At 41.6% G+C, this 22,552-nt stretch overlaps 1 protein-coding gene across 1 annotated transcript in view; it reads left to right on the forward strand.

Moving 5' to 3' along the window:
- Positions 1-22,552, forward strand: part of ADAMTS12 (ADAM metallopeptidase with thrombospondin type 1 motif 12) — a gene marked incomplete at both ends in the record, with an annotated part of 171,682 nt that overhangs the window by 104,977 nt on the left and 44,153 nt on the right. Inside the window, 5 exons of the mRNA XM_084278939.1 lie at positions 2,379-2,471; positions 2,680-2,825; positions 3,642-3,811; positions 11,650-11,783; positions 20,348-20,468. Of these exons, the coding sequence (XP_084135065.1) occupies positions 2,379-2,471; positions 2,680-2,825; positions 3,642-3,811; positions 11,650-11,783; positions 20,348-20,468 (664 nt within the window). The remainder of the gene's footprint in view (positions 1-2,378; positions 2,472-2,679; positions 2,826-3,641; positions 3,812-11,649; positions 11,784-20,347; positions 20,469-22,552) is intronic.

A 22,552-nucleotide genomic window follows, 5' to 3' on the forward strand; every position in this document is an offset into this window, starting at 1 on the left:
TCTTCTCTTCTCCAGGCTGAACAACCTTAGCATCTCAGCCTTTCCTCATGAGAGAGATGCCCCAGTCCCTTCAACAACTCTGTAGCCATCCCCTGGTCTCTCCAGTAGTTCCTGGTCTGTCTTCAACTGGGGAAAAAAAGCTAGGAAGTCATCTAAACATCTTGTTAAGCATGTAAACATTGTCCCTCTAATAAGGAAAAGCAAAGTACAGATTAGGGGGAAGAATTTTGCATGTGGTAGTAGATCCATAGCTTCCTGCAGGACAGGCTATAGGAGCTCAGAATCCTTTTCTTACTGCCTTTTCATTATCTCCAAAACTTCCACTGACTGCATGGAAACTGGGGGGGAGGGGAGGGTGTGTTCATATTTTTTAAGGCACAGACCCTGATCTCACAGATTGGGTTGAAAGTGTATACCGTATTTCTCATGATAAAAATCCCTTGCCTTGCAGTGAGTGCATGGCAGAGTACTGAATTTCTCTCTGTTCCCTCCAAAAGCACTCAGTAAACTGTGCTTTTACTTGTATTGCTACTATTCCAGTATTCTTAAAGATGGAAAAAGTCTCTGAAACATGGAGATCAATGTGGAAATGTTTTTACAAAGTTAAAGAATTTCCTCCATGAACTCTTGACTTTGAAATCTATGAGTGCACCTCATAAAAATGTAACTCTCAGCAGAAAGCTGTGTTCAGTTTCTGTGTCTTTCTCTGGTATCTGAAACACAGTGCAGGGCTGCACCTTACACACAAAAAAGCATGAAGCATATTCTGTATACAAGAATTAAAAATAAAGGATTAATTTCAAAATGAAAGAAAATTGATCAGCTGGAACACTTGGGTAGTTCTGCCTTAAGATCCTCACAAGATGGCTTCACAAAGAGTTGCTAAGTAATGGCACTCTTGAACTGTAATTAGGGAACTGCAGAACAACATTTTACTTGTGTACATAGCCCAAAAGCAGCTAAATGAGCCAAAATGCAGTGCCCAGACATTGTATTCTACTGAGGTGTTCGGTGCTATCAACTTTCTTTGGTGTGTTGTAGATGAAAACCAAGGTGAACACACAATGCAGGCATAAAAGGCAATGCTCTCAAAACAGACTGTGCCCAAGCTTAGCTATTTTAAATAGAAGCAGGTCAGAAACAGTTGTTTGTTCTATGGAACCCAGTGGGAGCTGCTAGTGGGATCCTTGTCAGCCTGTCCCTGCTTCCCGGGTAAATGCTGCCGGCTCTGTTAGTTCTCCCAGTACTGAACTCAGCAGTTCAGACACCCTCAACCAAGGCCTAGGCCTTTGCTTCCGCTGGTCCAGTTGGGAGTGCCATGTTTTTGACATGCCTGGTTTCTCCAAGTTGGAAGTTATTTTCCACATGACATCTTGCCCATCCAGGAGTAACTAAGCATGCAGGGCTCCGGTATGTTAACCAAAATGCTGGTGTGCATGTGAACTGAGGAGGAGGGAATAGCCCTTGATGCCTGTCCTCACTCTCTAGAGATCAGTTCTGATTGAGTGAAGAAGACTTGTTATAAGGTAGCTGTAATGGCTTCTTGCTCTGCTGGCTTTCTTGACTCTCAGGAGTTTGCCTTCGGTGGAGTTGACCACTACACGTGGAGCAGCAGCTGAAATGCTGTTGTTTGCTGGTGATGTCCTGCATTAAACTGGCACTAGTTTCTGAGTAAATTAATATGCAAGTGTTCACTAATTAGAGCTCTTACTGTACACAGCCCACGAGGCTTTTTTTTTCTGTCCGTTAGCCTGGCAGAGTTTCTTCTAGATTTTTTCCTTTGCCATCTGCTTGTCTGATGTTTTAAGAGACCCATGCTTTGATCTCTTATTCCTCATCCAGTTTTGGGACCTCCATGAATATTAACCTGGCTGTAGCCCTGTGAGACATGGCATTTTTACTTACCTGGCTAGCTTCTCTAACCTTTGATTTCATTGTATGATTCAGGCAGACAGCAATGCAGAATGAAACATTGCATTCATTATTGCCCATCAAATGAGAATAGTACAAACTTTGTTCACCTTCACTGTAAACAGTATGGCCCAAACTTTGTAATGCCATTTTTCCTGTGTGTAGCTGGGACCTGAGCAGCCCATGAAGAGAATATTTAAACTCCCATAGTTCAGGTAATTCACTTGAAAGAAGGTATTCACTGTTTTGTATTTGTCAAATAGTACCTTGTATGCTAATGAGAAGTGCCTAAATTTGGACCCTGGTGAGTCCTAACTTATGGAAAACCCTGAATGTCTTCTCTGGAAATGCAGCCCTTACAAAGCTTTGCAAATGGATGTACAAAGCCATGTGAGAGGCCTTTGAAAATCTTGGCCATAGGAGTTCAGCTGTGCTTCAGACTGCTGCAGTTTTCTTTCTTTTTCCAGAACCTTTGCCAAACCCTCTGGTGTTCAGTGAAGGGCTCCTGCCGCTCCAAACTAGATGCAGCTGCGGATGGAACTCAGTGCGGAGAGAACAAGGTGACTGTGAGGCACGCTGCCTGTAACTGTGCTGCCTGCACACAGCCGTGAGCAGCACTGCTGTTGTGTAGCGTGGAGGGGGGCACATCTCCATTTAAATTTCCACTTATGTATTTGACCTTCAGGGACTCAAATAACAAATCATCCACAGTAATGTCTTCCTGTGATAATGATCTTAAGCTGTTTGTCCTTTTTCTTCTCTCTTCAGTGGTGCTTCTCTGGTGAGTGCATTACAGTAGGCAAGACTCCTGAAGCGATCCATGGTGGATGGGGCATTTGGTCATCCTGGTCCCACTGCACAAGGACATGTGGGGCAGGAGTTCAGAGTGCAGAGAGACCATGTGATAACCCAGAGTAAGCTGAGTGCGCAATCTCTTCACACCTTTTATTCAAGACTTTTGGGGTAGTTTGTGACATTGGAGACAGCAGTGTGTGGTAACTGTGTTGCAGGGGGTGTCACAAACACTGAACACCTGCCTTTCCCAGTTAAACACAGCTATGTGAAATTCATTTGGTTCACCATTTACAATAGTCATCTTGTTCTTTAATCACACCCTTCATAGAGCTTATTTCTACTCAGAATGAAAAAATCCAGTTATTTCATATTTGGGCTTTGTAGAAATAATAGAAATGTTACTTTAATAATACTGCCATGAATAAATATGTGTCCTCAAACAGTGGGTGAGAATAGCTAGCAGTCTCTTCCTGTGGAAATCAAGGGCTCAGCTTTCATGTTTTGTCCTAGTTATCAGCTTTATTTGAGCTTCAGACCCGTGAGGTGGTAGATGGAGAACGTGAAGGGCAGAATTCTCTAATACTTACCTGAGAAGACCTTACGTCTCATTTTCAGAAAACATTAAGAGGGTGCCTAGCAGTCGAAGTCATTTGGCTGTTCTGTCAAACAATCTTGAAAATATGGTATTTTGGTGTAATTTGTTTGATCCAGTTGTTTGTGTGGGTTCAGCCAGTGAATGTATCAAGCACTTCTTTGGGTTACAAGGTATGTCAAAGACCTCTGTGCTCCATGTACTGCCGTGTCTGGGTGCTTGAGAATATGTAAATGGTATCTCCGTCAAGGAATCAGATTCACCTTGTTTCCTATTAGATGTTCTTTTAAACTACTTTTTTTACCCAGAATCTCACATCACACTCTCAATATGCCTCTTCTAGACCACAGTTTGGGGGAGACTACTGCACGGGGGAGAGGAAGCGCTATCGCATGTGTAACATTAGTCCCTGTCGCAAGGGCTTACCGACCTTCCGTCAGATGCAGTGCAGTGAGTTTGATACCGTTCCCTACAAGAATGAATTCTATCACTGGGTTCCCATTTATAACACAGGTATGAAGCTAAATTTTTTTTAATATCTTGTATAAACTTACAGACCTATAAGACCTATAAGAAACCTCTGTGAGGTCAAGAAGTCACCAAATTATAAGTCTTTTACTTAATTAGAGTAAAAAATGTGGTGTGCCTCTGTATGTAGGTGTGCCTTTTATGTATACAAAAGGCTTCTCCTCTACACATTGGTGGTTTTGTGAAACTGTAGCAACAGTGGCTGTGAGTGTAATTAGCTCTGTTCCTGGAAAGATGTCACACTAGGAAAAGCCTCTGAAGTCACGTCTGTACTAATTGTTTGGTATAGACTTAAACCGTCTTTTCCAGCCTCAGCCACAGAACAAGAAGTACAGCAGTGTGGTGTAGAGCTGCATGTTTGGGCCTGCAGGCATCGCTGCACCTAATAAGCAGAACTCTTCCACTGCACAGATGTGGCTTTACTACTTCCAAACTCAGATCTGCATGGTAAATGTGCCTGGAACCACAGTGAGGAAATTAGATGTCAACAAGTTCAGTAATGTGCTGCCCTGTATTGTAGAGAGAGAGCCAATGCCTCTGCTTTATAACTTGCTTTGTAACAGCTAGTTATTAAATACAGGGGTAATAGTTATTACCATGCAGTTTGATTCCTTGTGTATGTATAAATGTAAGGAGTAGATTATCCTCTAGAAGCTATCAATATATATTTTAAAGAAAAAAATCAACTGGTTGGGGGAGTGAAGCTCAAGATTCAACTTTCAGTTTCGTTTGCCAGTGGTGTTTTTCAGTCTGTTCATTGAATTTTCACAGTTATTGGCATTTCTGGATAGGTTTCCTAAATTTCAGCTACTGTTTCAGTTTCATCTAACAAATAAACCATTGAAGATAAACCTGGAGCAGACAGGCTTCCAGGAAAATATCTGATGCAAGAAAATATGTTAGCTAGAAGAAGACTTTTTTCTTTAAAACTGGTAAAATAAACCATGGTAAATGGTAACAACCTAAGGCTTAGTCCAAAGCCAAGCTCATGAACTGTTTTCTGCAGTTCCCTGTCCCTGAAACGGATTCCAGTCCTCTCAGTTACTCAGTTACCACCGATGGGTACAGCCTTTGTTCCATTCATGTCCTCTCCAGGGCAGTGCCACAGAACTGGTAGTTCTGTATTTGTTGCAAAAGGTCTGTTTTTAAAGGGCATTACGAATCATGGATCAAAGACTGCCTGCAAACCAGAAGGCAGTGTATGGTGTGTCCATGCCATATTTCAAATAGAACTGATTGGAGCTTTACAGACAAACCACTTATCTTCAAAATGTTATTTTGCTGAGCCTGATAATATTTCATCTGGAACATCCTGGGTTTCGGTGACCTTTTGCAAAATCCTTCAAATATCAAGCAAATATTTCTTCTGTGGCTTAAAAAGCTTTTCGACCATTTCCACCTGTTTTCTCAGCAGCAGAATTCAGTCTGGTGTTAACGTCTTCCCCATGATCTGTGAGGTGCTTAATGTTTGCAACTTTATTCTTACCTTCCATTAACAGACTTTGAATTGTTTTCTTGCTGCTAAACTCTAACTTACAGGCATCCTGGTTTCCTCACATAGGAAGACTCTCCTAGGAACATTCATCCACACAGGGAGCTGGCCAGGTCCTCTGCTGATCCTTCATCTGACATGATCATTGTATCATTGAGGGTGTGTAGTTATTATGGGCACACAGCTTCCAGTCTTGCCCAGCCATGGTGTTACCTACTGCACTGAAATATGTCTGAGAGTTTTCCACCCGTCTCAGTTTCAAATTCTCTTTCACCTTCCATTGGTTGCTCAAGGTGTCCTGGGAAAAATAACTTCAGACACCGCCATGAGACAGTATTCTGTGAAATGGAGCAGTTTGAGCCTTTCTTATGTTTGCCCTACACAACCAAGGCTTTAAACAAAAGTAAAAACAGCCTCACATGAAAAAAGAACTGACATTTCAGGGCCTGAAGACTCAATTGCTATGTCCAACAGATGTTCACCAACCTTTGTCAGTGTACCCCTTAATTGGTACCATCCAATTTCAAAGACTTCATGGGGATATATTATTACTTTAGCTTGCTGCCAAGAAGCTTTTTAGTTTGTGTTTTATTATGAGGCATTTTCAATTATCTTGTGCTGCACATGGGATATAAGGAGAAAAGAAAATGTCATGAAGCTTTCCCTAACCCTGAGTGCACATAACAGTTTTTGTGTGGAAGCATCTAGTTGGGGAAATGAAGCCCTGAGCTAGTCATTTTATGACATTTCAGACATTTTGTGTTCCTTCATCCTGCTGGAAATATTATGTAGGTGGCCACAGTTGTCTCTCCTAGTTTAATTTCATAGCTTACATAAGCCAGTTCTAACAAATGTCACATAGTTAAACACTGTCATAATGTCCTGTTGTGTAAGTTGTACCTTCCTAAGAAGACAATGCTTCTTTTTACAATAACATATGGTTTAATATAAGGTGTGATGCAACACGGCAGCTTTAACAAGCAGTCTGGCAGAAAAACAGTGACATCTCACTGTTAGACTAACAGCATTTGAGGTTTTTTGAGATTTTTCCCATTTTAAATGAGTTTAGGCCTATTGGAGGGCTTGTGTAGTCCTATTGTGGAGTTGCTCCAGGGCACAGAAACCCGTTTTCCTCAAGCTGGAGCACCTGAGTATCCCTGGGAGTCTCAGCATGAGGTGGACATCCAGTAGCCCTGCCCAGGATATTTTCTGAATCTTTACCCAGGCCCCTACTTTGACGCCTTTGCCAGACTTTGGTGCTAGTGTCCTTCTTCTGCCATCAGACTGACCTCACATTTATTTATTTCATATCTTCTGAGAATCTACCAATTTCTAAATCTGATAGCTTCTCAGATCTTAACTTCCATGTAGCATGTATGAGTCCTACACTGAATCATATAAATGCTGTTCTTTTCTTGGTCACTGCCAAGATCATCTCGTATGCTGTCAGATAGGAGTTATGTATCTAAAAGAGTTTTAAATTTCATATTTCTTCCCAAAATATGTCTGTATCTAATAAGATCTGTACTGATACAGTCACTGAGGCTGAGCTAACCACATGAGATAATGATGCTACTGCTTTGAACAAAACCACCTTTTTTCGGAGATCCGAGCTTGGTTAAAGTGGTAAAGTAGCTTCATCACAGGTTTATTTTCCTGCTTAATGTTTGATGACTGTCTTTATTATTTACTTTGTTTTGCATTTCTAATGCAATTCTTAGCACTCGCAGAGGTGAGGGCTTGAAGAGAGGAGGCCTAACCATTTCCTTCCTTGTGAAGTAGGAAAAAAATAGTGAGGCCTTATCTTCTGCTAACAGACACATTAATTACATCCTTCTCAGGTTAATCTGGATCCTTGCTGCATGTGAACTCATGGAAGTCAGCTGTGGGGGAAACAAATTTAAATTGGGAAGGGAGTATCTTGCATTCTAGTTATCTTCATGTTCTTCTGTTTACACTTGGTGAACCTGCATTCTGTTATAATGTACACAGGGGGAAAAACGTACATGCCTGAATTTTAGGATTTTTATTCACCTTTGCTGTCTTGCTCTCTTGGTCCCATCCTGATTACCAGTAAGACACTGCATGCTTAGGGTAGCTATGTGGTTTGGGACTCAATTACATCTGTGTTTCTTTTGTGTATTAAAGGATTGATCCTGCCCCTATTCAAATCAGTAATGCAGTCTTGGTGCAGGATGTAGGCACTCCAAAATAAAACCAAGATGTAATTTTTCTAGGCTTCTGAGAGTTGTTGCCACCTCAGCTAAAATGATATGTCCACCAAGGGGCAACACACTGCCAGAAGGATGCATCCAAATTGGAGGAAGTTTACAGGAGAGCAACCTAAAACCCAAATGATTTGACATAGTTTATGGGAAAGATTGAGAAAAGCAAGTTTTACCCCCTAGAAAAGAGAAGATTGAGTTAATTACTGCCAGATATTTGATGAGAGTTTTTAAGGGTATATTGCATGCATATCCCTGAGCTAGTAGAGATACAGGCTGTCAAGACTGTATGGCTCTGCAGCATTGTGCTGGGGTCTGGGAGAAGGTGCCGATATCCACACAGTTCTCTGTATGTGCTAACTAACTTTGGAAAGCAGGATCCCACAGTCTTTATCAGCTCAGTTTTAAATGCTGCTTTCAAACTTGGATTTATCATCAAGTTTTCTGTCATTGTACATCATCCTGCAACTTCCCACCACCTCCACTCTGGCAGTCCAGGAATCCCCATGGAAAGCAGGGTCCAGCAGCTCTTCGTGTCCATAAACAGTAGGACAGGCAGAAACAGCTAGAACAGCACAAGGGAACTTCAGATTATGCAGTAAGAAATTGTTGTTGCCATATGGATGGTTGAACATTTCAGCAGGTTACCAAGAGGGTTTCAGGAATTATTTAATTGTAATTTAAATTACATCTTGGCAGCAATAGTCTAAGGGGCTTAATCCTACTTCTGTGTGAAGGGGCGGGCAGAATGCTGTTCACTTCACCCAGGAAGAAGTCAACTCTGTTTATATGGGAATTCAGTGTACTTTTTCTGAATAAAGGTTACTGAGTGTTCACAGATTGGATCTACTATTTCATGCATATGCTGGATTGCGTGAATTTTGGTATATTTTGCTCTAGAAGTTACCAAGATTTTTGTAACTTTTTGTTACAAGTCTCATCATGAATTAATCAAATTTGCTGAAGTAACTGAAACTAAACCAGTTCCTTCTGAGCAATCCTCATGCTCAGTGATCTGAGTTTAGTCTTTTTAGATTTTCAGGACTGAAATAAGATTTAGAAAATCTGAATTCAATGCCATTGGTTTAAAGTTTTTCCATCATTCTGGGAGATGATGGAAAGATATTCCTTGTGTGTCAGTCAGAAACAGGACATATAAGGACTTTCAACATCTATTTCTGTTCTGTGTTTAAAATGTTAGACATTATGAGGACAGTGGCTGATTCTTGTACAGTTTATTTACAATCCCATAATAATGGAGCCGTGATTTTTGTCAGGTCTGTGAGCTCTGCTGTGGGAAAATAATAGCAATATATAAGTAAATAATTTTAGAAAATGAATGGCTAGTACAGTGCTAGGATAATTTCCTCAGTGCCCTATCCAGTCTTTTGTGCAGAAGAAATATTGAAAAAACTTAAAGGATGATGACAGGAATATAAATATTCAATTGGTTTGAGTTTCTGGGTAGGGAGCAATATTGTGGGGCTCAGTAGAAAACTGATAGGAAAAAAGGGATCTCATTTTAGTTTAGTTACTACAGTTAGGAAAACCAGGAAATATTTCATGCCTAGAATGCCCTTCTTTGAATCATGGACCTTTGCAAGTCTGAAAGTTGATTGTTACTTATTTTTCCTTTTTGTTTTGACTTACTAAAGGAGTCAGCTTCCTCTACAAACTTTTTCTGAGTTACATACTTAGACCATCATAGCTATGACAGAAATATGTCATCAGTCAGCGCTGCCTTTTTCTTCCTGAGTGATTGCTGCAATGAAATTGGGAGAACATTTCTCATGTTATGTCAACACACATCTAGGGAGGAGGTGTAGATGCCAAACTGCTGCTTTTTTGTATTTTTTTTTCATTATGAACAATGTAAAATCTGAAATGATTTTGTGCAAAGTCAATGTCCATCAGGATTGATTCTGAGCAGCTAATGGACAAGCTGGAAATCTGGCGTTCTCCTTTTCATAATGCTATTATGATTTATGGGTAAAAAATGCTCATTGAGAAGGTGAACAAGGTGAAATGAAGTTTAGAGCACTAAAGTAATCAAATTAGCCACCCAGCCAGATTTCTGCAGGTATGAGTGAAATTAATTGTATTGCTTGCTGTAACAGCTCTTATCAGAACAACCAGTGGATGATATGGATAGTAGTTTTCACAGAGGAGCAGGGCTGATAAGGGCTAGGGACTTCACTACAAACTCTTTCCTGAGACTTTTTCATAGCTGCATCTCTGTTGATATCATGCGACATGACTCGGATCACCTTGAACTCCACCACTTTCATAACTTTCGTCCATGTATATCTCTCTATTACCATTCACAGAGGCACCTTTGTTTAAGAAGCCACAAGAATGACCTTGTCAGACATAGAAGTTATTTTAGCTCTACTGATAAGAGGGAAAACACAAAACTTCTTATTAAGGTTTTGGTTTTTCTTTAGTGTCCCTCTTTATATTTCTTTTTTTTATCCCAGTTCTGCAGAGGTGCTATTTATATAAATGAGATTAATGTATATAAAGTTCAGGCTTTGTAGGATTCAGACCTCAAGTTGCAAGCGTTTCAGGGGCAGGAGCTGCTGTCGCTTTTCTGCACTGCGTGGTCTTGTGTATACGGTAGTGCTGTACAAACCCAATCAATGCAAGGATGAAACTGAGGCACTTCTGCAACCCATGGGGTATTGCATTAAAATCATTCAGAGATCATAGAATCACAGACTGGTTTGGTTTGGAAGGGACTTCAAAGACCCAGCCATGGGCAGGGACACCCTCCACCAGACCAGGCTGCCTAAAGCCCCATCCAGCCTGGCCTTGAATACTGGCAGGGAGGGGGCAGCCACAGCTTCTCTGGGCACTCCATGCCAGGGCCTCACCACCCTCACAGGGAAGAATTTCTTCCTAATATCCAGTCTAAATCTCCTTCATCTTAAGACCATTCCCCCTTGTCCTGTCACTCCATGCCCTTGTAAACAGTCCCTCTCCAGCTTTCCTGTAGGCCCCTTCAGGTACTGGAAGGCCACAATAAGGTCTGGCTGGATCCTTCTCTTCTACAGGCTGAGCAGCCCAACTGCCTCAGCCTGTCCTGAACTGGAATACTCCTGCAAAAACAGGATGAGAGAGTTGGGCTTGTTCAGCCTGGAAAAGAGAAGGCTACAGGGAGAGCTTATTGTGCCCTTATCATACTTAAACAGGGCTTTTAAGAAAGATGGGACAGCCTTTTTGGTAGGGTTTTTAGTGATAGGACAAGAGGTAATTTTCTATGGTAAGGTTGATGAGGCACTGGCACAGGTTGCTCAGAGAGGTGGGAGATATCCCATCTCTGGAAAAACTCAAGGTCAGGTTGAACAGGGCTGTGAGCAACCTGATCTAGTTGGAAGATGTCCATGTTCATTTCCGGGGTGCTGGAACTAGATGACCTTTAAAGGTCCTTTCCAGCCCAAACCATTCCATGATAACAGCCTGAGTCTGTCAGACCCACCAATATTACCTCCATCACATAAATTGCCAAGCAGAAAAGAAGTCCAGTGTTTCAAATAATTATTAAGTGCCAGCAGATAGCTGAAACTAAGCAGTGATGGGGCACTCTTCTGACATGCAGAAGATCAGAAGCAATCATTTCACTGCTGTCTGAGAGAGGGTGCAGCAGTGACAAGCAGTTATAAATTATTTCTGAAATCATTCAGTCAGTTGATGGAAAACTGTTGCTTGTCAGTGTCGCTGGCAATCTCATCCTCAGATTGTCCTTTCACCTCACTAATGACAGTTGGTTTTGGTGGTTTCTTGTCCCTTTCTCTATCACAGCTGACGGCCTCATTACCATTACTGGCTGTTAACATATCGGCAGTGAGAGTTGGGAGGCGTGAAGGCACCAGCCTCCAGCTCCTTCTTCAGAGTCTGTGAGTGGCATTTTTCAGGCTTGTAACTCTCTGTTAGCTATACGAATCTGGCTCTGCTAACTGCTTCTGATTAGGCCATTTCTGTCAGCAAATATCACCCAGGGAAAGTGAGTGGAAGGTGTAGTACAGACATACTGCCGTTCCCTGTGCACTACAGTTCAGTATCCTGCTGAAGTATTTTCTGAGAAAATATCTTTATTTTCCTTTCAGCAAACCCCTGTGAGCTCCACTGTCGCCCAGTAGACGGCCACTTTTCAGAGAAGATGCTGGATGCAGTCACTGATGGCACTCCTTGCTTTGAAGGAAGGCACAGCCGAGATATCTGTATAAATGGCATGTGTAAGGTATTGGGTATGTTTGCATGTTTCTTTCTCTACAATTTTGTTTCATAAATTTATGGGAAGGTGCTTAACAATTGGTAAGGGAGAATCAAGGTCATGTACTCCATTTTATCACATTTTTAATGATCATAGGAAAAGTTAATAGAAACAACATTTCTAAGTAGACATAAGAGTTGTCTCTATCCTTTTTCATTAATCCGTTAGACTGAGTTCTAATTGATTTTGGTACTTTGAACTCCTTTCTTCCTCTTCTGCTGTTTTAAAATAGCAGTTTAATATAATCTGTTTCTTTTTGATAAAATGTTTTACAAAGTTTTACAGCTTTAGGATTGTAATTGATGTCAAGACTCTGAGGTTGTATTATGAAAATACAGTTTAACATTAGACATTACATTGTTCTGAACTGACTTGTAAAAGGATGAAACATTTCACTTGAAGACAGTACAGATTATTTTGGCTTACCACAGTAAATTGAACAACACTCTACAATGAGATAAAGAGCAAACACAGCTCTTTATATAAGGTTTAATAATGTTTAGTTTATTGAAAAAGAGTTCTCTGCATATTCTGTGTGTTGAGAGTAAGTTTCCAGGAGGATGCATGCGTTTGTGGCACTACAAGGTGGGTTCACTAAGTGCTGTAATACCCACAGTGACAGCATTGCTTTTAGTGAATTTTTCGTAAATAAAATGAATACTTGAAGAGGATGTATTACAACTGCAATTAATATGAAACTGGAGAATTTGTGTCCTGTAACCCCTTGAAATCTAATAGTTTTTTGGTTTGGAAACAAAAGTAGGATTTGGTGTCTTGTGGAAACTACATTAGCTTGCAGACTTAGAGTGATGGAAACTCCACATTTTTAATATATGATTTGTATATCCTTTCTGGAAGACTTTCTGTTTCAGTAAAATGCTAGCGCCTCAGGGAGCAGCAATAAAATATTTGTTTTAAGCCTCTCTTGCAAGACATGCATTTGTGAAAGGGAGTTACTGAGGCCCTGCTCAGATTGACAATGAAGAGATTGTGTGTGACTTCCCTGGGAGCCAGCATGGGCCTTTGAGCTTTGATAATGAAAGACCTGCCCTAGTCATGAGCAGTTCAAGCCAGATGGAAACAACTCTTTAGCATATTGAAGGGTGTAATAGATATTGTATAGCACATCAGTCCTTTTGACCTTTTCCTCAGAAGAGGCAAAGGCTGCCTTTCTGATGTTAAGCTTTCAGTTTCTGATTTACAGACCAAACAGGCTGGGATTGCCATAGTTAATTTTCACTTCCACATGCCTTCTGTATTGAATCTTGCCTGCCACAGTTGAATTTTATACTTATTTTAGAATTGGCAAAACTTAATTCATCAGAAATGAAAGATCAGAGCTGACATACTAGATATACTTAAGCATAAATAGTTCTGGGGAATCAAAGCCTTTCTAAAAAATTTTGTCCAAGGTACTGGTGCTACCATAAATACTGTTATGTCAAGCATTTCACATGTTGTTGCCGCTTTACATTTTCTGACAAACAGGTTTAATTGGGGTCAGAATCATGGAGTGAACAATTTAATCATGCAACTGCCACAACTGAGAGCAAATGATGAATAGGTAAACCAAATAGCTTATATTTTTGAAAACCAGTGTGCTTTTATCTGTAATAGATACCCAACATAACATTTGATTAGAAGCTTTTTCAAGTATCTTCATATAATTCGTAAGTATTTTAGTCCAGCTAGTTAAACACAATACATACATTACAGGTCATGGAGAAACAAATCTGGAAATGCATTTAATATAATTAGTCTGGTACATCATTCTTATACTCCAATGGCAACATGTTGCTAATTATGTGAAAAACAAGTCAATAAAAATTAATAGCAGTGTCTGTTAAAGCCCTGGTCTGCTTTTCCAGACTATATAGAATCACAGAATCATAGAATGGTCTGGGTTGGAAGGGACTCCAAGGATAGAGAGTTCCAACCCCCCTGCCACAGGCAAGGCCACCAACCTCCAGGCCTGGATCTACACAAAGTTGCCTAGGGCCCCATCCAACCTGGCCTTGAACACCCCCAGATATGGGGGATCCACCACCTCTCTGGGCAGCCTATGCCACCACCTAACCACTCTTTCTGTAAAAAACTTCCCCCTAATATCTAATCTAAACTTTCCCTCCTTTAGCTTCAATCCATTCCCCCTTGTCCTGCTATTGTCTGCCCTTTAAAAAAGTTGGTCCCCTTCATATTTCTCTGCTCCCTTCAGGGACTGGAAGGCTGCAATGAGGTGCCCCCACAGCCTTCTCTTCTCTAGCCTGAACAAGCCCAGCTTCCTCAGCCTCTCTTCGTAAGGGAGATGCTCCAGCCCTCTGATCATCTCTGTCGCCTCCCTCTGAACCCTCTCCAACAGTATCACATCTTTCTTGTATTGCAGGCCCCAGATCTGGACACAGTACTCCAGATGGGGCCTCATGAGGGCAGAGTAGAGAGGGGTAATCACCTCCCTGTCCCTGCTGGCCACCCCTCTTCTGATGGAGCCCAGGATACCACTGGCCTTGCGAGCTGCAAGAGCACACTGCTGGCTCATATTAAGTTTCTCATTCACCATGACACCAAGGTCCTTCTCAGCAGGGCTACTCTCAAGGGGCTCTTTTCCCAGTCTGTATCTATGTCTGGGATTCTTCTGGCTCTAGTGCAAGAGCTTACACTTCTCAGTGTTGAACCTCATTAGTTTCACCCGGGCCCACCTTTCCAGCCTGCCAAGATCCTTCTGGATGGCTTCCTTTCCCTCTGTTGTGTCAACCACACCACTCAGCTTGGTGTCATCCGCAAACTTGCTGAGAGTGCACTCAATTCCATCATCACTGATAAAGATGTTAAATAGCACTGGTCCCAAGACAGACCCTGGGGGACACCGCTTGTTACCAGCCTCCTCCTGCACATAGAGCTATTGACCACCACCCTTTGTCTGTGTCACAAAGAAACTTCACATTTGTTCTGAGTACTAAAATATCACCTCACTTAGGTCTGAAATTGAGTAAAAAACTCAAATGGACTGATGTTGTACATTAGATCTGCTGTCCATATTGCTCACATGTATTTGGTGTGCAGAGTAGCTCTTGGTTAACAACCAAGTTTGGAGTTTTCCTGGTGGATACATCAAAACCACATAGCTAGACTCAGATTCAATCAAGAGTTCAATCTCATACATTCAGCTGATTTGTCTGATATTGCAGTTTTCCATAATTTTGTTCTGAGCAACATTGTTTTACCTAGATGGCTAAATGTGGGTTGGGATGCTTCATTTTATCTCTCTGAGATATACTGGATGCTTTCCTAGCCACCTTGGCAAAGCCATAATATGCATCTTCAAGTAGGAAGTAAGTACAAACAGACACAAGTGCTGATTCATCTGGCCCTAGCAATTTGTTCAATATATGGGTCCTGACTTTTCAGAAGTGCTGCCTGTGCCTCAGTGCAGAAGGAACCCTTACCAGGGAGGTGTTGGTATGGTATTCCTTTAGAACTTGCCTCATCAATTCAGAGGCAAACCAGATTTGTTAACTCATTTGAGGACCTGGCATATAACATTGCCAAGTCCTCTCCTTCCTTTATGCTTCCATGGAAGAGGAATTCACTGAACACATGCAATGACATTACATCACTCAGTGCTGGAAACTCTGGCTGCAAAGAGAGAATTGCAAAGCTACATGCCTGCAGTCACAACTGTGTTTTCTTCCAGATGGTGCTAGTAAGGGGATGAGAGATACTGTCACCTTTGGATCTCCCTAACTTGGCCTTCCTTTGGATACCTTCCTAGACTAACACCTGTCACGATATCTGACTTATAAACAGCTTTGAGTGGAGGGACTCAGCAAGATCTGTCAGTAATTTAATCTAAAATACGTAAACATATATCATGACCACTTTGCCATTTAACCCTACTACTCCACACACATCATTTGTGTGTCTCTTTTTTCACTTTACTTAGATCTTTAAAGCACATATCCTATCTTCCTATGCTTGAAACCCTACATCACAAGTGGACTCTGATTCTTACTTGAGCAGTCATTTGTTCCCCCAGTGTTGATGAGCAAAGATACTGCCACCAGAGTATGTTTGTTGAGCATTGAGGAGTGTGGTGGTTTGGCCCTGGCTGGAGGCCAGACACCCACCAACGTTGCTCTATCACTCCCCTTTTCAGCTGGACAGGGGAGGAAATATATATTAAGAGGCGTAGGAGTCAAGATGAGGACAGGGAGAGATCATTCCGCAATCAGTGTCATGGGCAGAACAGACTCACCACAGAATAAAGGAAAAAAACCTTTCTAATTTATGACACTGCCCTGCACCCCCAGTGACACCAGAGTTGAGTAATGAGAAGTGCGAGGAGACCTTCTTTCCCCCCATTGTGGCACAAGAAGGGGCAGGGACTAGGAGAATGGAGGTTTTGATCAGTTCCTCACCTGTTTTCCTTCTTAGCCAGGGGAGGCATTCCTCACACCCTTCCCCTGCTGCACTGTGGGGTCCCACCCACAGCAGACAGTCCTCCACAAACTTTAATGTGAGTCCTTTACCACAGGGCTTCAGCTGTTCCCCAGCTGCCCCAGCGTGGGTCACTGCTATGGGGTGCAGTCATAAGTCATAGAATGTCTGTCAGTCTCTCAGGCTCCAGCCTGGTCCCCCACGGGGTCACAAGCCTCCCCAGCAAACCTACTCCAGCACGAATCTCTCTCTTGCTCATCTCTGTGTCTCTGTCTCTCTCCATGGGCTGCACGTGCTTGCAGAGGCTTGCTGCAACACAGGTCTCAGTGTCTCCTCTATGTCTCCACCTGCTCCAGCGTGGGGCCTCTCCACAGGCTGCAAGTGGGGTCTTGGCCTTTTCCATGGGCTGCGGGGGGACACCCGCTTCACCAAGGGTTTCTTCAGGGGCTGCAGGGGCATCTTTCTTTCCAGCACCTGGGGCACCTCTTCCCCTGCTTCCCTGGCCCTGGTTCCTGCACAGCTCCTTACATCTTCTCACTCCCTTTTCTGGGGGCAAAAAGTATCTGCTTGCAATTTTTTTTCTCCTAAATGTGACTCCCAGAGGCACTGTGACCATCGCTGATGGGCTCGGCCTTGGTCAGCAACTCAGGCCTTGAGCCGGCTGGTGTTTGCTGTGTGGGGCCTGCAGAGAGCTTCTGGCTGCTTCTTGCAGAAGTCACCCTGCAGCCCCCCTTCTCCACCAGAACCCCGCCACAAAAAACTACGACAGGAGTTCAGATAAATACAAATACATGCTGCATGATGTAAAAGGCTTACAAGGTGTATGCATTGAGAGCGTGTGCAGACACTGAGGAGGGAGAACCTAGCGTCTTTGCTGTTCCTAACAAGCATTCATCTCCTCAGAATTTTAACAGGCTTAAATGACCTTCAGTCACACAAATCTCTGAGCTGTTCTCTGGCTATTTGCAATTGTTATCTTGAGATACTAACATGGTACTGGAGAATTACACAGCTGCGTAGTACTAGGGAGGAAAGTAGGGTTTTTCTTTTGCTGAAAAGCATATTACACCTCTCAGATTTTTCATAGCAGGTTTACTACTTTTCACTGTGGTTCTCACTGCTGGCCCAACAGGACATTGATTCAGCTCCATCTAGGCACATTACAAAAGAAATAGGCACATCAGGACACGTTTCTTCCTATTTGAGGCAATGGCATGGCCAACATGACATAGTTTCTTTACTTGGAGACCAGTGGGGGAGACAGGTGGAAGGCAGAGAATAAAAGCACAATGTAGCATCCATGCAACTTTGATATCCAGGCAGTACATCCAGACCATATCCTTCTGTAACAGTGAGGACTCATTGATTCTGCCAGTCCAACATAAAACTCTCTCCTTCTGGAAGTGGCAAAAGGGTAATATCTCTGGTTGTTTTTCCTTTAGTTACTGAGCAGCAGGAAATAAATTGTTTCTCCTTCCTGTCATGCAGCCAGGCAATTCAGGTCATTATTTCTGCCTCCACACTGTGTGGTGGGACCGGTAATAAAGCTAGTCTCAGGTGCATCAAAAAGGGCCTTGGTGAACGGGGCAGTGGTAGAGGGATGCGTGGAATGATGCTAATTTGCTGGGCACATGCTGTGACACGCAGTGGTCTTTGTAGCACAGTGTGTTACACTGGCAGAGGGTGCACAGGGACATAGGTGTGCAAAAGAATCAGCCTAATGGCTGCCGATTTTGAACTTGCTTTTCATATCCTGCATCTAGTCTTCATATCCCTTTTTAACAGGCAGTTTGGCAGAAATTTGAGGCACAGTATTTAAGGCAATTTAGAAAATATGTCTATGTAGAAGAATCAGAATCATGAGGAAAGCAAGTAAAAGGGAGGAGTAAGCATCTAGAAATTAATCTAATGAATGACAAAAATAATGTGATATTCAGTGGAGTGGAAAAGTAAAACGGTCTGGAAATGAAAGTTCATGTAAATGTATTTAGAATGAATAACTGCTGGAACTGTTTATTGTGACGCATGAGAATATACACTTTGTGATGATCATCAATGGCCTTGTAAGGTGATGACCTGGTGTAGGATGTAAAGGTCATTGAACCACCAGCACCACAATTTTAAGATATATATTTTTCTGTTCCTTTTACTGGAAGTTCATAAGCAAAGCTCCAAAACACCTATTAATAGTATTTTATAATAGCAAAACATGAAGTGCAAGGGTTCTGTTTCCAGATTTTCCTTTTAATAGCTTTTAATTTGTTTGAATGGTAAGATAAAAATCTGAAAAAATCAAAATTGCAATGAAAATTTAGGTCAGCCTGAGACATTTTCTGTCCAGCTTTCTGTTTAATAGTGAATGTGTGCATAGAATAGGGAATAAATTCCAACTTGCGGCTGGTCTAATAATAAACCTGGTAACAATGACTTTATGAACTGATAGTATATGATAACAGATGTACTGATAGTACAGCAAAAATACTGCAGAATGCATATGTTTAAGAAAATACCTCCACACCTCTCTATAAATTCTTAGGAAGTGTTAAATATAAACTGGAGTGCAGTCTTACCAAAGAAGTGAAAATATGGAACTGAACTCTTGGCAAGATAAAGAATCCTCCTGCACTGAACTGCAGTGGTGTCTGCATAGTTTAAGTACTTTGTTAAATACATCCTTCATTGAATAGCTATATGCTTGGAGGCAAAAGTGTAGTCACAAATGTTCTTAGTATGAGCCTCTCTCAGTAGGATCCTGTACTGTTCATAAACACAGTCCTCAGGGCTGAGATATGTCTGTGTGAAAGACCTTACAAACCTTCTCCTTTAGGAAAGTTGCCTTCTCTGAAAGGAGAGAGAAGCTGAAGCTATTGCAGAACCTTTTAGCGTGGACATTGTTTTTCAGAGCAAGTATCAAAAGTGTTGGTATTAAGTGATGGATTAGTATTTTTGAATCCTCTGTCAAAATACAGGTGACAGGTTTTAACACCATTTCTAACATGAGGCCTTTCCTTCTTTCCATTTTTGCGGCTTTTTTAGCTGTTCATTAAGTCCTGACACGTAGACTGCAAGTTTAGTGTTTCTTGAGCTGAAAATGATGGAAAAATATTATAGAATGAAGATCTTAGCTTAGTCTAATACATGGATTTTCCTGTCAGAAGCTTACAGATTACATAGCTGATGTACTGGAGATAAAATAAGTTCAGAATCAAAAAAAGGATACACAGATTTTCATACAGCAAGAGGGTATAAGAGAAGTTGGCAGATTTCTGCATCTGAAAGTTTGAAAAAAACATATGCCACCAGACTTATGGCCATTGATCTAAATTACAGGCCTCCAGATGTCTTAAGTACAATTAGCAGCAATTAAGTCTTGGACATTAGGTTGTGTTCTGCAAAACCTTGCTATTTTTTAAAGAGAGGCAAAAAACACCCTGAAACTAAATGAAGACACTGATGATGTTTCAAGGAATTAGGGCACCAAATTTTTGGTTTGGGCAAGGAGGAAATTTTGACCTGACTCAAAATTAATGTTTGTTTTCCTCTTGCTTTCTCTCTGTAGCAAGCATGAACTGGAAAAAACAGTCTTTACCAGAACTTTCTCTTTGACCCATTGCCCAGTGCTGGCAAGCTGGAGAAGCAGCTGTTACGGGTATAAAACTTTATACCTGCTGAAGAGAGGGTTTGTTTACAGGAGTGGTCCTGCACCATCTGATTGCCATTAAAACCTGGCACAGAGATGTCAGTTCTGCTAGTGGACTGTATTCCTGGGAATCCATGGTTGCTTCTAGGACATAAGCAAGCAGACAGACATCCTAGGTGTATTGGCCAGTCATGGATGTAAGGCCATTTGCACAGCACATTTTCATGACATGGTGCTGGTTTTGAGGTTTTTTAGCTGTTATATTATATCTAGGTCAACACGTGCTGTTGACCTAGATAAAATAATCTCTACTCTTAGTTGGTTTATAGAGGATATATGCATTTCTACAATTGATTCCCCCCCTTGGAAGAGCAGAGTACACTGAGGGCAGTAGTATGGGATTTTGAGTGTTTCATTGTGGAGACCACGTTTATTCTGGAACTGTTTTTCCTTCTAGGCTGTTGGCTGTGATTATGAGATAAATTCAAATGCAACAGAAGACCAGTGTGGAGTTTGCCTGGGAGATGGCTCTGCTTGTCGTACAGTGAAGATGATGTTTAATCAAAGTGAAGGATTTGGTAAAATGGGTTCTTTTTTTTAAACTCTTCAGTGGTGAAGTCATTTCTCAACATAAAAAGGCTTAAGCACTTCTCATTGCTAACTGAGTGATCGATCTGTGTAGGAAATTGTAAACGGATGTTTCACAGTGAATCATACATGTGCCAGGAAAAATCTGTAGTCTGTTGTCTTTGCTTTTTAAAATTCACTTCATCTAACAAAAATGATGTCAAGAGACCAAAACCCTGTGCAAGTTACGGAGATAGTAGTAAAACCTGAAATTGCAAGTGTGTTTACAAAACAAATGCAGTTTATCACCTTGAAAAATCAGGACCAAACCTCTCAACAGGATAAAGCACCAAGAAAATGCTGGAGTGAGTGGTCTGGGGGTTCATTTTTAAGTGTCATAAATCTGACACCATTGGCTCTGATGACCCCGTGCCACCTCTTCTCCGTGCAGAACGTTACACTTCCGCTCTACAGTTTTCTGTGAGATGCCGGTGGCTTGGAAAGGGAGAAAAGTAATTTCCTGCAGAGTGAAGGTAGTCAGCATTTGGAGAACTGAGTCTTTCTTCACTGGCTGTACTGAGACATGAAGGTTTTCAGTTGGCTCGTGTGGCATGAATGGAGGAGCCAAAGAATCTAGAAGAGGGATTGGGAGGCTAAAACTGAATGAGAACCATGGCAGTGAGTTGTAGATGAAAGAGACAGCCTGGGTGAACATCTTTGAATGGGGAACCAGGACAGGAGAGGGAGAGAATATGGGGCACTGGAGAGTGTGAGAGGTCTGTGGCTGAAGAGAAAGCCTGAGACAGAGATTAGAAGTCTCAAGAACAATAATTGCTGCTAGTAAGGAGGAGAAAACTGCAGAGCCTGTGGCTTTGCCTGGCTTTTGTTTGCAGTTGGTTTTTTCCATGAAATTACCGTGATTTGCACAAATATGATTTGTGCTAATAAATTAGAGCTGGCTTGATAAGATTTTCCAGCATTTGGGGGAAAATCGCTTTTAGTATTTCAGGTGTTTTTCTCTACTGCATAATTGGATTTGCTTCCCTCTGCTCCATGTCTGACAGGTGAACTGTGAAGATGCCTGCATCCATGCAGCAGTGCAGGTTAAATATGTATTTGAGACTTAGAAAGGAAATCTAGAGCTCCCTCTCCTCTACTACTACTGTAATCCTCCAGCCTCTGATCTTCTGCTTCTTCTATTCTAAAATTCACTCTGCCTTTGACTCTGTGTGGGTTTTCTAAGGCTGCAGGTGATGTGAAATTTATTTTCAAAGAACAGTTTCACTAAAAAGGTCCAGTACTGTAAGACATGGGAAGATAAGTGCCTCTTAAATTAATTTTGTGTTTTATCTTCACTTAGTTTTTTCTTGCCCCAACCTTCAATAAGCCTTACTGACAGATACTGCTGAGAGATGTTGACTGCTAAGTAAAACGATGTCGTTGCTTTCTTTAGATTCAATAAAAAATGGATTGATTCTGCAGATTCTTTCCCTTCTACAGCGTCAGGAAAGGCAGAGGTTGGTGGGCTCTTCAGCTTTTAAGACAATGTATGAATCTCACTGATGTTCATAGGTGTTAAACTAAGAATAGGAAAATGGTTTTGTTCACATTATCTGGCTTTGCTTTGTCTCTGACAAGTACTGTGAATTTCTGTCATGCAGTACAGATTTATGGCAGGGTGGCTACTGAACTGTTTATGTAAACTTAAAGTCTTCAGCCTCCTAAATTCATAAATTCAAAATAGGTAACAAAACAGAACCAAAGCATGGTGCCAGTCACTGGCAAGGAAAATATGCAAAGGTTTTTTCTATGTTTAATGGCACAGAGAAATAAAAAATCAAAGCTAAAATACTTTGATTTAAAGCTGTCCTCAGAACTTAGTCCAACAGTGCCTTTGTTGGGTCTGGTGCTGCAGCAGCTAGCATTCTGTCTGCAAGTTGACTAAGTTGCCAGATCAGGCTAGTGAAATGCTAGGGAAGAGTTTTAATAATTTGGCCTTTCACTGCAGGGCAGAGTGATCATTTTCACCTGCAGTCTTACCTCTTCGTGTTCAGAAACAAAAAGTTCTAAATTTGTGCTTATTACATGGATTTTC

The sequence above is a fragment of the Gallinula chloropus genome, assembly GCF_964237585.1.
Source record: "Gallinula chloropus genome assembly, chromosome: Z".
NCBI lineage: Eukaryota > Metazoa > Chordata > Aves > Gruiformes > Rallidae > Gallinula > Gallinula chloropus.